General features: G+C 38.3%; 1 protein-coding gene across 1 annotated transcript in view; it reads left to right on the top strand.

The window, feature by feature from the left end:
• LOC109467464 (protein inscuteable homolog) overlaps positions 1 to 16,915 on the top strand; it is a 25,672-nt gene extending 8,757 nt beyond the window's left edge. The window contains exons 3-14 of the mRNA XM_019765467.1: positions 3,523 to 3,572; positions 4,608 to 4,759; positions 6,256 to 6,319; positions 7,495 to 7,671; positions 8,489 to 8,603; positions 9,098 to 9,211; positions 10,678 to 10,803; positions 11,266 to 11,437; positions 12,120 to 12,295; positions 13,831 to 14,053; positions 14,802 to 14,878; positions 15,217 to 16,915. Of these exons, the coding sequence (XP_019621026.1) occupies positions 3,523 to 3,572; positions 4,608 to 4,759; positions 6,256 to 6,319; positions 7,495 to 7,671; positions 8,489 to 8,603; positions 9,098 to 9,211; positions 10,678 to 10,803; positions 11,266 to 11,437; positions 12,120 to 12,295; positions 13,831 to 14,053; positions 14,802 to 14,878; positions 15,217 to 15,348 (1,578 nt within the window). The 3' untranslated portion in view covers positions 15,349 to 16,915. The remainder of the gene's footprint in view (positions 1 to 3,522; positions 3,573 to 4,607; positions 4,760 to 6,255; positions 6,320 to 7,494; positions 7,672 to 8,488; positions 8,604 to 9,097; positions 9,212 to 10,677; positions 10,804 to 11,265; positions 11,438 to 12,119; positions 12,296 to 13,830; positions 14,054 to 14,801; positions 14,879 to 15,216) is intronic.
• Positions 16,916 to 17,175: the final 260 nt, after the last annotated feature.

The raw sequence follows: 17,175 nt of genomic DNA, 5'->3' as shown, positions 1-17,175 counted from the left end.
ACGTAACTCTGTTTAAATCTGTTCAACAGCACGAATAAAACACAATGTAATTGATTGCCCTTGCCCGTAGTATCTTTAGCTCCAATTTTATCCTATGGCTCTATGCCTTATACCCTTATAATTCCTGATATTTTGCTATTTTTGCTAAGTAAATACCTTACCAGCCTCATGCGTTACATCCGGGATCTTCGATATGGGAAATTCCATTCAGGCCACTAATCAAAAGCGACATCTTGCGACCGAGGAATATAGTGCACTTCCATAACCTTCGTCTTGACTTATTCAGATGTCTCAAGGTAATATTAAAACGTAATTTTTTAACTTGGTTTATTGGTGCAATTGCAGCAGTTATTACCAAATCTTTATAACATTTAATGCATACTACTCTCATGTCCCTAATAAACATACCCCCCGAATAAACATACCCCCCGGACAAATCTTCAAAGTCTAATATACCATACCCTCCGGAATAAACGTACCCCCCGGAAAATGACCAAATTGACAGGTGAACGGTACTAAAATGTGCTCTTTATTTCAATACCAATGTATGGGCAAATCTTTCACTGTTACTTTTGATTAGGAATATAAATATACTGTACTAGTACTCAACAAACAGTGTCGACATTACAGCCATATTACACCACTAGCAATAGGGGTGGGTACCTGTTCGGCTCTTCCAGGTCCAGAGGATCAGGTCCAGGTCCGGACCTGTACCTGTACCTGATTCTGAATACCGGAGTTTCAGTACCGAATTTTTTTTGCTAAATGATCATTGCTAAATACAATATAACGTTAAGTATATGTAACCACTACAATGATTTTCTATTTTATTTTATTTTTTTAATTTTTTATTTTATTTTTTATTTATTTTTCTATTTTATTTTTTATTCTGTTTTATTTTATTTCATTTAATTTTATTCTATTTTATCCGTTCTATGCATTATCAAACTTCTCCTCTACTGCTAGAGCTACTAAAACTTCAGACCGAATATATTAAACATTTTAATTCGCCCCCTCTAGCGGTTTGGGCCAAATTGCAGCTTTCCAAAAAAATCCAAGATGGCGGCGGCAGATCGGGCCGATTGCCGATTTCATTGTATTTTCCTTGGTCTTTTACGCGATTCAAACAAAGAAAACAAGTTGACCACAAGAACAAAAGAGTAATACAGCACTGGGAATCTAATGGTCCGTTTTGTTGGGCGGTAATTTCTCATTTCAAGTGAATATTTACGTGCGTCACAGTGATTTATTCACCAATCAAAAGCGACATCTTGCGACTTAAGCAAATATGGAAGGTTAATGTACATAATTTATGTCATTGATTTATTGGTCCAATTACAGCAGCTATTAGCGAAATTCTAGAACATTAAATGCATACTATGATATAAAACAATGGTTTTGTGGTAAACAGCATTTCCTCTTTTTTAGCAACTTCGTTGTATCAGAATAACGACACTATCATCCGGTAGGTCGACACCACAAAGTAAAGTATACATGCAGAGTAATTGGTTTCATTGGGTTTTTTTTTTCACGGTCGAAATCAAGATCCATCCATCCAACCATCCAACGTACATATTTTGGAGCACAATATCTCGGCCGCTCAGGCGGCCGAGATAAAAAGGGACACGAGAGTTAGTTTATTCAAGGCCGTTCAACACCGGAGCGGCCACCCCCGGTCTTGTCGGATCCTCTTGCGTACTGGCAGAACTAACGACAAAACATGAAAAGTTCCCGCTAGAATACCGCAACAAGCTCCTACAAAAAGACTTAAATGTATTATTTGTAGTAGGAACTTCCTTTTTACGTCCAGACATGTGCCTTTCGTGACATTTTAACTCTGCAGTTACGTACTTTTTTGCCCGGAACTTTTTTTGATTCTGAAAAAAATAAACGTACCGTCTAAAATAAGAACGTACCGGGCGGATTTCAAGGCGAAAAAAAATAAACGTACCGGTACGTTTAATCGAGAGTAAAGAGTATATGTCAATTGAATTGTTGTTTTGTAGATATCCCTAATTATTTTTTTTTACTAATACTAAAACAATTAGCTGTCCCCTTTCCACCAGATGACAATTGCTGAGTGATCGTTGACCAAGCAAAATAATTTTGTGACCCAGTGATTTCATTGTTAGAATATGATGCACAATGCAAAAGTATGACCTTAATGACAACAATGCATTTTAACCTTTAAGAATTACAAAATAGTTCTCTATCTATGAAATTCATTGAATCAATCTATCAAAATTTTGTTCTCTCAGTGGTCACAGCTGCAAGTGAAAAAAAATTGTGAAGTGATTCCTAAATTCCTGGATCATCAACTTAAGATAAGACTTGGTACACCAGCAAAACACACAACCATGTTTAGACAATCATCTTAAGACAGATAAGATTGAGAAGCCTCCTTTAGCTTAAACCAACTCAAATATGTTATCTTGTCTGTCACAGGGTCCTTCTTAATGACATCAAAACCGTATCTTGAAATGTTCATTGTTTCTCAAACACATGAACAATGTACTGAGACATTGATATGTAATTAACATTTTGCTTGAATTACAAATGTCTATATATCCCATGTAATATTGATATGCATGATTGTCATTAGACGTAGTTATATTCACAAGGCATTGTTGTAATGCAGCTTATTCTATGCTTTTGAATAATGTTTTTGGATCAGGTATATTTAATTCATCTGTTCATTTAAAAAAATCTGTAATCTGAAACTTCACAATATTTTATATCTACCTGATATTGTTACAGTGTAAAGAAAGATATACTGTGATTCCTTTTTTTTTGACAATAGAGTATTTTTTGCTAAAAATCTGTATGCTCTGCCTTTTTCTTCTAAGTTTAATACAAACTTTACAGTGTTTTCGTAATTACAGTATATCAGATATTCTAAGATCATGCTACATGTAACATATCTGACAAAGATACATCCTTTTGTCTATTTATCTTTTTATGTGGCAGTCAAGCGTGCAAAATACCTGTTTGCCCAGTTGCCCTGGGCAACCAAATTTTACTTGGGGCAACCTATTTTTGAACCTAGGTAGCCCAGTGTGCTACCTGAATTTTAACAATGCCACCCCCCCCCCCAAAAAAAAAAAATCATGCCCACTTGGCTTGCACCACTGTATCCGGCAGATGCTTTTGAATTTTAGGTATTAATCATTTAATGGACATAACTAGTATCAGTTAAGTAAAGGCTGTTAGAAATATTGTCAAAGTCTTATGTAACTATGTAACATTACTTAATTTGAGGAAAGTAGTAAGTTACATTGTAACTTAGATGTTGTATAGGTGGGGCAACCTAAAATTCTGATGGCAACCTAATTTTTGCCGTAGGTTGCCCACTGGGTAACCTGGTTCAAAAAAGGATTTTGTACACTGCAGTCTTAGCGTAGTCACTGGAATAAAAATGGTTAAGACATTATTGGCAGAACAGTTGTATATGATTAAAGACAACGAAAACATGTTGGTGCAAAGGACCCTAGAGTCTAATCAATTCCTGTACTTTCCCCCCAGGGTATGACCTTCCCAGCTTATATGAACAATGCAGAGAACACAAAGATAAGGTAAGACTTGACAAATTGTTTCAGAGCTCTTTCCGATAGCCGCACGCACGATTTGTGTACCCAGCCCAGGCGTCCGCGTTTACCTTGCAAATTTGCGTAACCGCCGAGTGTTTATCGACACGGGGAGTTGTTGATGTCTGCATGCGTTGGTAAACATTAATAAGCATGGATGAGGGGAAGTGTCGTTGTTTTGGTCTTGTCTCCAAATTTGGACAGGTTGAATTTTACAAACAACCGAACATGTCCGTGTAGTTTTTAGTGCTACTTGCTTACATTTCATTGCTTGAAGTTAGTAGACAGATTACACTGTGTTTTGTAGAATCTATGCTGGATCGCAATTGGCGAGTTATTTCTATAATTATAGTAGTTATTTTCACATTCTCAACAAACTGACAGAAAGTTAGGTCAAAGGTCCCGAAAGAACCCAGAAAAGTTTATCTCATTTCGGGAGTGTGTCAGGATTTCTAGCTGTGTATATATCTATGCATGCATGTCTGTTATCGCATTGTAGCCAGTAAGAAAATGCATGCACATTGCCATTATTTATTAGACAAAATCAGCAAACTTGACTAAATATTATCAATCTTTAACTTGCAAATTTACGCCCAAAAAGTTATCATTGCATTTCAGTGTGAAAGAAAGAAAAGTAAAATGATAGACTGAGAGTAATTACAAGTATTGTATGATCAGATTCTAGTGTACAAATGTCTAAATAGTATATCGTGTACTCATAACGAAGGTACTAGAGTTTACTATCATGGGGTTTGACTTCTTCTTTTAAGACATTGAAGCATGTTTTGTACAATGAGTCTAACCCTAATGTATATCTCAATAATATTGATAACATTTAACCCTTGAGAGACCGGGAAGAACTAGATATTAAACCAGATAGTGAGAGAGTGGGTTTTGTAATTTTAATAGAAATGTACTATAATATTAGTCTTCTTGTGGTCATCTAAACAGACAAGGCTCGTAAAAATTGTCGCAACTATCTTTTCACAGAGATCTTTAATTTCTTTGTTGTCTTGCCCTCAGTACCCCAGTACTAACAGACATTGACTCAGTGAGACAGTGGCTGGAGGACCTGAGGTGGATGACAGAGACAGAGTGTATGACAGTGTTACAGGGCAAGTCTATCCAGGCAGAGGATGGGGACAGTCTACCTTCTCCTGTCAGGAATACCAAAGGTATGTACAACTTCCTTCTCCTGTCAGAAATACCAAAGGTATGTACAACTTCCTTCTCCTGTCAGAAATACCAAAGGTATGTACAACTTCCTTCTCCTGTCAGAAATACCAAAGGTATGTACAACTTCCTTCTCCTGTCAGGAATACCAAAGGTACGTAGAACTGCCTTCTCCTGTCAGGAATACCAAAGGTACTAGAACTGCCTTCTCCTGTCAGAAATACCAAAGGTATGTACAACTTCCTTCTCCTGTCAGGAATACCAAAGGTATGTACAACTTCCTTCTCCTGTCAGAAATACCAAAGGTATGTACAACTTCCTTCTCCTGTCAGAAATACCAAAGGTATGTACAACTTCCTTCTCCTGTCAGGAATACCAAAGGTACGTAGAACTGCCTTCTCCTGTCAGGAATACCAAAGGTACTAGAACTGCCTTCTCCTGTCAGGAATACCAAAGGTACTAGAACTACCTTCTCCTGTCAGAAATACCAAAGGTATGTACAACTTCCTTCTCCTGTCAGGAATACCAAAGGTACTAGAACTACCTTCTCCTGTCAGGAATACCAAAGGTACTACAACTACCTTCTCCTGTCAGAAATACCAAAGGTATTTACTTCAGACTCTGACATCAGTGAATATCTGTATAGATTTTATTAGGACTTTAAATTATGTACTAAACTATATTCTGTATTAAGTCTGACCCTTGTATACATAGAATACAACACGTTGTATTCCATATCGCCCGAGGTATCGGCCTGACCGCGATCCGACTCGCGGGAGGGCTGGGACCGAGGGTGATGCGGAATACACCGTGTTGTATTTTATTTATGTCATATCCACCCAAGAAAACATGTCTTTCAATGCAAAATGAGGCAAAATTTGGTGACCCTAAACCCAAAAACGCAACAACTTAAGTTCCAGTGTGTACGAATTCTGTGTTCAAATTTTCAAAAGCGGTGCATGTGGTTAGGGCGAAACGCGCTCAAATTGTTCTATGGAAGCCTGGGCCGTATGCGTAAAGAAGCCCTGGCCATACCTGAACAGACACTTACAAATATTCCTTCTTCCCTCGCACAATCCCCCAATGGAACGCCTTGCCTGGCCCGGTAGTTATGGCTCCCACCGTTGAGTCCTTCCGGGCCAGGCTGGAGGCCTGCCCACCTTAGACCAAGGCCTTCCTCCCCCTAAAGTGCCCCATCAGGGGCTATATGGGGTTGTAGCCGGGGCTCACATAACATCTTTGAGTCCCGGCAAAGATGAAGATGAAGATACCGTAAAGTACGGCCTGGCCTGGAACACCCGTATCGAACGTTATCTCAACCCAGGTATGACATAAATACCTCTTCTCTCATGACCTCGATGAAAAGCGGCCTGCAGGTTGATTTAAGCTTCTCATGAATAAAGAATGGTTCAAACAAACAAAAATCTCTGGGTGTACATTGTATCAATGTTGTACATAGCAATATAATAATCTGTCTGAAATTTGTTGTTTATTTCAGAACACATAAAGATGGTGAGAAAAAGGGCTCATATCATCACAGCAGAGTGTGCCAAATTGTTTCAGTAAGTATTATAATTTAACAATATTCATGATTATATATAAATTACTTAACAGTTACAAAATTAAAGCTTTATTCCAAAAGCAACACAACAGAATTTTAGGATTGTTGAGAGGGTATTTGGAATGTTTTCAAGAGTACTATAAATGCCCCAAAATAGGTATACAGTCTGGCATACAATTTAAGTACAAGTCATTTTTTTACTTCCTGAAATGATCGAAAATTGCACCCTCCTTCTAACTTTGGTGCTCCTTTTTTAAAAGTGCCAACTTCATGGCCAGATGTACATGACCACATCTATCTGTATGTCTGTCATCGGCAGTTTCCCTGTGAATAGGCTGGTTGGTAACGTTAGAGGTGTTTCCAGTCAAGTGTGCTCCAGGCATGGGTTAAGAGTCATCGTCCATTTCATATGCAAATGAGCACCGCAACTTGACCAGCATTTTTTGTGTCAGTCAGTCCTGTTTCACATCATTTCATCCTTGAAATTTATATTTGTAAAGATGATTATTTTGCAATTGGTTTTATACATTTGTGTTATTATTATTATTAGATTGTGTAGTCAATCTAGCTTGTAGTTGTAGTTGATTTTTCTTTAAATCAAATAATCTTCTAGTGATGTTTGGTATTTAGATATTTTTGCCCTGTGTAGATTGGTCCTATATGCTGATACAAAGCAAAATTGTAAGCAAGAAAAAGTGTCTCTGGAAATACTGTCAAAATTTATTTATTTATTTATTTGAAATTTCAACATGGCAATACAATGTTGCCGCCAGGCAGCTGATAGCTGATATTGCGACATCATACACAAATATACACAATAGACACATACATAAATACATTGTCGATCAAGTTACAATAAAAAATTAAATATAAGAAATACTAGGGTAACTAGAATTAAATCGATAAACATTAAGGCTAAACATATCTGTTAAAATTGCCCAAGAGGACCACTCAGAGGACTGACAAAATTTCATATTAAGTTCATAACACTGGACCTGGTCAACGTTACCCTTTTTGCTGGTACAAAAGGCATTAAGATTCCTGTGGTCATTATGTAGAGGTAGAGGTACATATGTACTAGTAGGTATTGAGTAGAGGTGGTCACCTGGTCACATACAGTGGATATACATGTACAGTTGTAATTTCAAAATTTCTTTTTGTTTCATTTTTCCACAGTAAACTTGACAAAGAGAGGTGGAAGAAAGTTCACAGCAACGCCTTAAGAATTACGTGCACAATCCGGTCACTCCTACATGACATCAGCGCTCACAGCCCAAACCTGGCCATAGACGTGTTCCAGCAACAACAAGTGGTCATGGAGGAGTGTGCACAACTCATTAAACATGTGGAAAGGTAGGGGGAATATACAATGTACTTGTAGCCTGACTGTCAGCTTTTTACCTCCGGGGGAGGATACATCCTTCTGCGGAAGGGTTTTGTGAGAGATTTAGATTTTCATGTTCGCAGCTGTTTCTCGCGTTTGGGTGGACGGATTCTTTTGGGACTCGGTGTATGTTTTGCTATTGGGCTGTAGATGATGCACGTTCTTTTGTTTTTATTGTATATGTGTTTTCGGGTGTGAAAATGGTGCCTTTTGGTGGCCCTAGAACACCCCCTTGAGTGTGAAAGTGGTTACGACCATTGACCTTTCGCGTGTATTGTTGGCCTTGTCCACAATTTGTGACCCCTCGCACAGAGGGGTGTCCAGTCTCAATAAATTCTTTGTTTAAAACCCTAGTCCTGCGGCGTGCAACAATTGTTGTTGTAAACAACATATAAAAATATACAATAAAAAGCCCGGAGGTATAAAATCTCAGATTTTACTTGTTTTAGCTTTCATCCACTCCCCACAATCCGTGCAATACATTTGTATAAATTATGGGGAGTGAATGAAAGCTATAAAGGCTGACATTCAGGGCTCGAAATACTGGGTGCATGTGCACCTTAGTGCACCCAAATTTGGAGCTGTGCACCTGCTTTAGCCACAATTCAAGAGTTCAACTTCAAGGGAGGGTGGTCAAGGGTCTTGTTTACAATGCATCGTTGTTACATTTTCAACAACAGAAAAATCATAAAAAATGTCTACGTATTCAGCGATCATACTGATTATATGCTAGTTGCCAAAAAAGTAACACTTCATATTTTGATGTTATTTGTTTTGCCGTCCCAGTATTGGAGAGATCAATGGAGAAAAGCCCCAGAAGCTGCCCATGGTCCACTCCCTCACGTGCCTGGGTCAGGCTTTCACACGGCTTATAGACAAGGTCCTGGCTCATGAAGTTAGGGTGAGTCTCAGTACACAATATGTATTTATAATATACATGTACATGTACTCCAAATACCATTTTATCATTCTTTAAGAATGGTAAAGGTAAAGGTCCCATATCCTTACGGAGGCAGTGGGTTACTACAAATTATATCATTTAGTAGTCAAGAAAAAATACATGTAACAGGCTCTAAATCTTTGTTTTGTTATGATTTTATATAATATGGGTGTTACTGTGTACCGTATCATTTTTAAACCTTTGTCCTACTGCCTAACTCCATACATGTATATAACGTTAACATGTACAGGTATATACTAATTAAAATTATAATCTATTATTGATAATAATGGATACTCTAATCTGCTAAAAAGCTGAAAAATATGTTAGAAGTGTCACAATACAAGTCTGGTATCAAAAGTCATATTTTCTTTATACAGAAAGGACCATGAAAACTTAAGTTTTCTTTTTTGACTTAACCTTGGTGAAATTCATTCTTTTATTCCTCCTTACAGATCATAGTTGAGGGTGTGGCAGACTCTCCCAGTGCCTACTGCATCAAGGCCTCCATCACCAGTCTGGTGGGCGTGGCTCAGGGAGAACCTCAGATGTGCCACCTCATAGTCAAGGTACGTGTAGGTTAATATAGGGTTAATGACCCGCCCTGAGGTGAATACGGTGTCATAATTCATGGCCGGTTCCTATAACCACCGAATGAACGACCGAGTCCGCGGAGCGGACGAGGTCGTTTATGAGGTGGTTATAGGAACCGGCCATGAATTATGACACCGTATACACCGAAGGAAAGCGGGTCATTAACATTATTATCATATAGACATTGTCACATATGCATGTACATCAAGGGTCATCAAGCTGACACATAAGAGAAACAACTTCTGTGTAACATATAGATCTTTTATCTTGCATTGATGTGAATTCCCATCGCAGCAAACCAATTATTTAAAGCTGAAAGTTACACTGAGATATGAACTAAATTTATCGGTGAAGTTTACCGCTGAATTTCGAATTCCTCAACTGTTTCTCCACCACTATTGTCCAAATCCATCTCTGCGGTTGCCCCAAACACCGCTTTTACTTCATCTGACGACAACTCAGCAGTTCTATCAAAACTAAATTAATTTACTACTCTACATAAATAAGTCTATCAGAAAGGTCTTTAGAATTAGAAGTAGGTTAGAAGAAAACACCACCCTGTCATGTAATGGTAGCGTCTGTTACGGACCCGCAGGTCCGTATATCGGATATTAATGACTTGGGTTATGGGGGAAATGGAGCCTTCTGATTGGTCGACGTCATCTGGCTATATGATAATATAGAGCACAGCACAGTGCATTCCATATCACCTGAGGTACCAGTCTGACCACAGGTGGGTTTACTGTGTTATACAGAATTAAATGCATGCGGGGCAATCGATAATGCAATCAGATTGACCATGATAAAATTCTGTGGAGGTGTTGGCGTGACTTTGATCCCTGGGTTGGTTCAGCTTGGATATTGTATTGAGAGACTGCAGTAATTTTGGATGGTGACAAAGTGGGCAGCCCTGTGTATGTGTATGTGTATGGGGGAGCTTCAGACATAAGCCTTAAAGTTGTGCCCAAACTCTGCAGGTAAAAAAAACTGTAGCAACTAAAGAGACAAGGACTTTCTTCAACTGCTTGTGTCAAAATATGAGCATGGGTGGCGGGGGACAGAATCTGAATGTTATTTATACATTACGTGCATATTTTAACCCTTGTCCTGCCGAGCGCAACATATGTCGTTCTGCACATACAGTACCATCTATGTAGCACCCTGTATAGGTACGATTTGGGGGTATTTCTTGTGCAACGCATCACACCGCAGCGAAACGCAACGAATGTGGAAGTAACTAATGCCACTGCAGGGCAAAAAAAATTGGGGGTCTATGATCTAATTAAGACATGAAATTATTGAAAAATATTGTGCCAGGAATGTCAGCAGGACAAGGGCTAAGTTTTTTGTACTTGTTGCAAATCATTTTAAAAATCAAGTACTAGGCAAATCATATAAACCTGCATGATAGCTACATGACTGTTTTTCCTGTGTTCCTTAGGAGGGTGGTGTTCGAGCCCTGTTCACCATCTGTAGACAAGACACTGCCAACTTTGTCAAGTCCCAGGCTCTGAGAGCTGTGGCCACATTATGTTCTGTACCTGAAGCCATAGCTGAAGTAGAGAAGGTATGCTTATATGATTTTCCTTATCTGTATTCTGTATCTGTATAGCTGTAACACACCAGCTTCACAGGCACACGACGCGGCGGCTGGCTATACATGCGTTATATCAAACGGTGTGATAGCCATTAAGGGTCTGTTATATACATGTACTTAGTCTAGATTCTGGCTGCCAGGAAATGGTGTAATCATAGTATAAGATATAGACCATATATATAGTGGAGAATATACGTATGTAATAAGTAATACATTGTACATGTATTATACAATCATAATATTATCATGATAATATTGTCTTATAATCCAAGTCTCACGCAAGTCAATACCTTAGACAAACAAGATAGAGTGACACACTGACACTCCATTCCATGATATGCATGAATGCAAACCAAATTAAATTTATTGTTATTTTACTTCCCAGCAGTTTGAAAACTCTGATTTATTTTTGAATATATTGTCGTATTTAAGGTTGACGGTGTGGGGTGCTTGACGGACATCCTGTGTGACCCGCTGACCACAGAGGCGACGAGGACAGAGGTGGCCGGAGTGGTGGCACAGATCACATCCCCCATGCTGGACCACTACAGACATGTGTCTGGATTTATAGAGAACATGGAGGACCTCCTCAGGGGACTTATAGGTAACAAAACCTTAAAGTTTGAAATTAAATCAGTTTTGCTTAGTGACAACAATAATGATAAAAAGTTCACACCCATTTTTTAGTTTCCATCAGTAGTTAATGAAGTTAGTTACATGTATACATGTAGGACACACTGTCTAGCATACCACATTCATGAAGGTACATGCATGAAACAATCTAACAGAATAATGAACTAAATGGGCTAATGAACAGTATGGATGCATTTTTTATCAGAGTATGTTGAACTTTACATGTCATTGAATGTCTTCAAAATTCATTCATGAAAACCTGACCGCTCTCTGACAACTAGTAACAAGCACCATGAGTTTGAACGTGCACTCCCTGTTAGTCATATAGCTAGCATGTTTTAGTTTTGAGGTAAAAATAAATTGTATACACTCAAATAAAAATTGAACGACTGTGTTTTTAACTTGCCTGGAGCTACTTGCCAGATATTTCAATTTATCATAAAAAAGTTACATGTATTTCTGAATCGTGTTGAATTTTTACAAACTCTATGATAATAAGCATGTTACAATATACTTAACCTACTGGACCAGGTACTCTGTACATCTTTGCATATATATTCAGACATATTAAGAAAGACTAAATATAATCAGACCAATTAGTTGTACAGAATTGCCAGATATTGTATATTCAACATGACATTGCCCCCTCCCAGGACTGTGTGAGACAGCCAGTTCTCCCGAGGTGTTTCTCCTGGGCTCAGCAGCCATCGCTAACATCACGTTCCTGGACTCCATGGCATCAGAGTTCCTGGCCAGGTACCAGGTTGCTCGGGTTCTCGTAACCTCCTCAGTACGTCTTAAAGTGTCCTCCATCTTCATCAAGGATCAGGTGACTCTTTCTTAAGACATTTTTTGAATGTGTACATATACATGTATGTCATCGGAAAGCTTCTGTGCTTGAAATCTTGAGCCTTGTCAACAATGTAAATTCTTTTAGCACTGGTTTTGTTGAAAAAGTTTCATGCTATGTATGCAATGGTGTGCTGTAATCTCTAGTCATAACTGTGATAAAATATGGTGTTAACTTTGAAAAAAAATCTTTGGAGCAATACAAACATATAGACATAACACAAATGACATCAGTATGAAGAATTTCAAGATTTTGGAAAATACTTTTTATTGACATTTATTTCTAGTGTGATCCCTAAATTGATTGTGCAGGTAAAACTTGTATGGTGCAGGTAGTTTTCAATGTTACATGTACCTAAATCAGTTCAGGTAACGCAAGGTTACCAGTTTACGTGCAGGACCAGTTTACGGTCAGTTAGTGACACGGCCACGCTTCGAGGTGTACCAGCCAAAAATCAACGGTCGTGAGCAACAAAGAATAACATGAATATGATCCTTATATGATTTTAAAATCCCAAGAATGCTAGGAAATTGTAACGATAGCTGGCATCAAACCTGGCTTTCTTATTTCAATCATCCATGGTGTTGTGAGGTATGAAACTTTCAAACACCTTGAAATAAACAAGCAAAAGTACAGTGGCAGTTCTCGCCGACTAGCGTTTTTTCGAACGCCATTTTGATCATCATCATCGTTGCATCAGGTGACGTCACGGTTTTAAACTGCAGAAAGGTACATAAAAGTCGCACTGTGGCGCTGTTGCACATTAATTTATGCAAAAATGCCAAAATGGCTTCCTGCGTCCGTAGCAAAAAGTTTGCTCGGGTTTTCACGACGTTCCGTTGTGTCTGGAGGGGCATAGACGCTTGTTATCTATTGCACCGGTTTAATGGAACATCTTGGGCCATTATATCACGTTCTACTAAGGGAAAAATGCAGGTCCAGCCTCATTTAGCACCACAGCGCTACTGCATGCGACAGTGGGCTACACACTGACATTTTACCGTGGTTTGTTGTTGACCACTTCGGTATTTTTTTGCAGAAAGTGTTTGTTTATGTGCGCTTATACGTAGAGCACTACAAGGACAAAGGTCCAAGTGACCGTTAATTGGTCACCCTAGAGCAATTCTCCACTGTTAACTACTAAATAAATAAAAGCTGGCACGGCACAAAAAAACGCAGGGAAGAAATGACACGGCACACACTTCTATAACCGACGAACTACTGTTTCTTCACATGGGTTGAATATTTAGTTCTGCCCATGCGTTTTCACAAAAAATTGAATTTTCCATAATTCGACCGTAAACTGGTAACCTTGCGTTATGCAGTAGAAAGTCTTTCAAGCCCTGCTAGGGGAATTTCCCCGGTATAACAAACCTTTGTATACTGTACCTAGTACATGTACATGTGGCAATTCTTCTCTGTCACAACCACTGCAAGACTATCTTTTCAGTGAGCTCAATGCCATTCAATATCACTTTTCATGTCTTAATAACAGTGTGTATGTTTGTGTCCAGTTGTGTACAGTGTTAGCCAACGTTGCTATGTTGGAGCAGTGTCGGGAGGATATCATACAGTGCAATGGGGTGGCTGTGTTGGTCGGGTTCTTACACGAGAAGCCGCCGTACAACAAGCAGACAGAACGGGTGGCCTGCGAACGGGTCCAGCAGAAGTCAGCCATCGCGCTGGCCAGACTGTGTAAGGACGTCATCACCGCAGGAGTGGTCAAGCAACTAAAAGGTGAAGCTTTGTTTCAAGTAAAATCGTTTGATCCAACACAAAGAAATTCTCTCACCAATAGCTTTTGACCAGTTCTTCTTTGGGTCTTCTTCACTAGACTGACCCAGTGAAGCTTGTCACATGGCTTTTTTTAAGCGTTATGTCAACACTGGGTCAAAGGACATTATATCTGTCGTGTGTATAATGTCCTTGGTTTGATCCAACACAAAGAAATTCTCTCACCAAGAGCTTTTGACCAGTCACTCTGTTCTTCTTTCGGTCTTCTTCAGTAGACTGACCCAGTGAGGCTTGTCACATGGCTTTTTTTAAACGTTACGTCAACACTGGGTCAAATGTAATAAATTCTGATAGACGACATCAGCCCCTGTCAGGGTGAACTTCAAGTTGAAGTTTTGTTTCAAACTGTTTGGAAGTCTTACTGTAAATTACTTTGCAGTGGTTTTATGTGATTGGAGAGAACATTTATTTGGAACAATTCTTCAATTCAGTAGGATAACAGGTGTCATGATTTCGCAGTGGTAAGGTCACCACGTTAAAGAGCCCACCACACTTTGAAAAGAGCAGGGGTCCTTCCTGGTGTGAGTGGTTCAAACCTTACAGTCTGGTCTCAGGTTTGACATTGACTTGAAGAGGTGATAGTCACCTGTTATATCAATCCTTATACAAATGTGGTAAATTTTCATAAGTAAATATTAAATAAAGAAATAAATCAAGTTTGTGGACGTTTTCTTTGTTGTCATTGGTACAGGCTTACAGAGACTAGTGGAACTATGCAGAAAGCCAAAGGAGAGAAACTACAGTGATTCAGTCCTAGTTGCTTGCCTGGTAAGTTTTTGTTGTTGTTTCTTTTCATAAATTTTTGGACTACATCGATTGGGCGAGTCTACTTGTAGTACTGTGTGCATAACTACTTAAATCTCTTTTACAAAGTGCTATAGCTAAGTACTTTTGTATCTAAGTATTCAAGCCTGCAATCTACCAAATACAAAGTGATCACTCTACCTACTAAGCTCTTTTTAAGCCAGCTCTTTTACTAAAATTTTTTTTACCGTGTTATCTGTACATTGTATAATATGTGTTTTTATTTCTGTATGAGCTCAGGAAGATTAGCCTTTTGGGCTAAAGGGTATCAAAATAAAAATAAAGATTTTTTTTTTCTCCAGGCCACCCTCCGTAAGCTGGCTAGTGTCTGTGGTGAGGATGAGTTTTCCCAGGAAGACCTCATCCAGCTGGTCCAACCACGACTCATCGACTCCTACCTCATCTGTTCATCTCTACAGGAGAGTTTTGTATAACAGAAACTCAACTTTACTGTAGTAACCAACCTCAAACAAAGTTAAAAAGCCAACCAAGACCCTGTTCACACTAAGAAATGATTCGGATTGATCATTGAGTCGTTAAAAAATCAGCAAAATGGTTCATTTTTGCAGTGTGGATGTTCCCTTTTGTCCGAAATGATTAAAAAGTAAACCACCTCCAGAGGTAGTTCAACATATTTGCGGTGGACTGGATTCGACCAAACTGCGAATGTGAATGCAAAATGTCTTGGCTTCCGACTTGCTTCGGTAGCATGACACGATGTGCAACAAACACCATTCCTTAATCCTTTCGAGTGCGGGCGCAATTTGGATCAGCAAAGTGAACGCATTTGTCAATTCGGATAGATAATTTCTGAAATGATTCGATGATCAATCAGAATAATTTTTTGTCAGTGTGAATGGGGTCTTACATGCAGTGCCTTTGTTATGTCAAGTGGCCGAGTGGCTGGGCTAATGAACATGAGATCAAGAGGTTGTGGGTTCGATCCCCGGCATTCCTGGCTGAATGTTGTATAGCAGAAACTCCACTGTAGTTACCAACCTCAAACAAAGTTTAAAAAGCCAACTTGCAGTGCCTTTGGCAATGTGACCTCAAGTAGCCAAGTGGCAAGGCCAGTGAACACAACATCGAGAGGTTGTGGGTTCGATCCCTGGCATTCCTAAGGGCTGACATCAAATGAAGTTTGAAGCTAACTTAATTTATAGTGCCTTTCTTTATATTATACTTTTATATTAAGATTTTACCAAAATCACATTTGGAAAGCCTAGTTACATTACATGTATGGTACAACATGCTACAATGTATTTATAGGAGGCTTTTTAACTACCTCACTTAACACTCAATTTGTTGCATTGCGTAGTGTAATAATATTTCACTCACAAAATCAAATCAGTGTTTCACATACATGTATATATAGTATATATAGCCTTTGTAGCTTCTCAAAATCATGATTAAAATTTTTAGATCCAATTTGAGGTCTCTTAAGCCTAAATCTTATTCAGAAATGCAAAATCAGGGTACTAACATTTAAAATCACAGACTTCAGACTCATACAGAATCTTTCACAGACTGAAATTCTCAAACTTTTACTCACAGTCATTTAAATGGCAGTTGTACTTAGATATAAATTGTCATTGCCAATATCTATATATTAGTCCTTTAAATTTGTGGAAGTAGATTTAATGAACAAAGATGAAGTTATGTTGTCAACCAGAACCCTTGAAAATGTATGTAGTTGTATGATAATTTGTATTCCATGTACTTGCCTTGTCAACAGTGCATGTTGTATACATATAGTTTCATCAAGGTGTGAATCAATTTAACATTATATAGTTTTTATATAACCTTATTTTACCAAAGAAAGGCAAATGTAAGGCACTGTTAGGCACATGTAAAATATGGCACTTTCAGGTCAAAATTGGTAACTTTTGCAAAACAAATTTGTCTTATTCCTAAGACGTGTTGACACCTTGTACACTAACTGTAATATTACTATCAATACAAATATTTAAAAAAAATTTACGATCTCAGATTTCATAACTGTCAATAGTATAACAACTTTCTTCTGGAGAATTTCTTTCTGAAGTACAAGTCAACTTAATGATACTGTCATTGAATATGTTTAGATTTTAGATTGTTGTAAAATCTTTATAATATGTACAAACTGGTAGATTTTAAAGTTAAAACTGTTATTTTTGTGTTTTTGAAGTGTACGAGAACTTCAAAATGCTTTTTAGTGGCAACTGTGGTTTAGCTTTGAAAGAAGATATGTTTTACATTTACTTTTATAGGTAATGGTAATA

The sequence above is a fragment of the Branchiostoma belcheri genome, unplaced genomic scaffold (genome assembly GCF_001625305.1).
Source record: "Branchiostoma belcheri isolate BF01 breed outbred unplaced genomic scaffold, Haploidv18h27 scaffold18, whole genome shotgun sequence".
NCBI classification, from domain to species: domain Eukaryota; kingdom Metazoa; phylum Chordata; class Leptocardii; order Amphioxiformes; family Branchiostomatidae; genus Branchiostoma; species Branchiostoma belcheri.
Note: the sequence above shows the minus strand (reverse complement) of the source record. Positions and strands in the feature narration are given on the sequence as shown.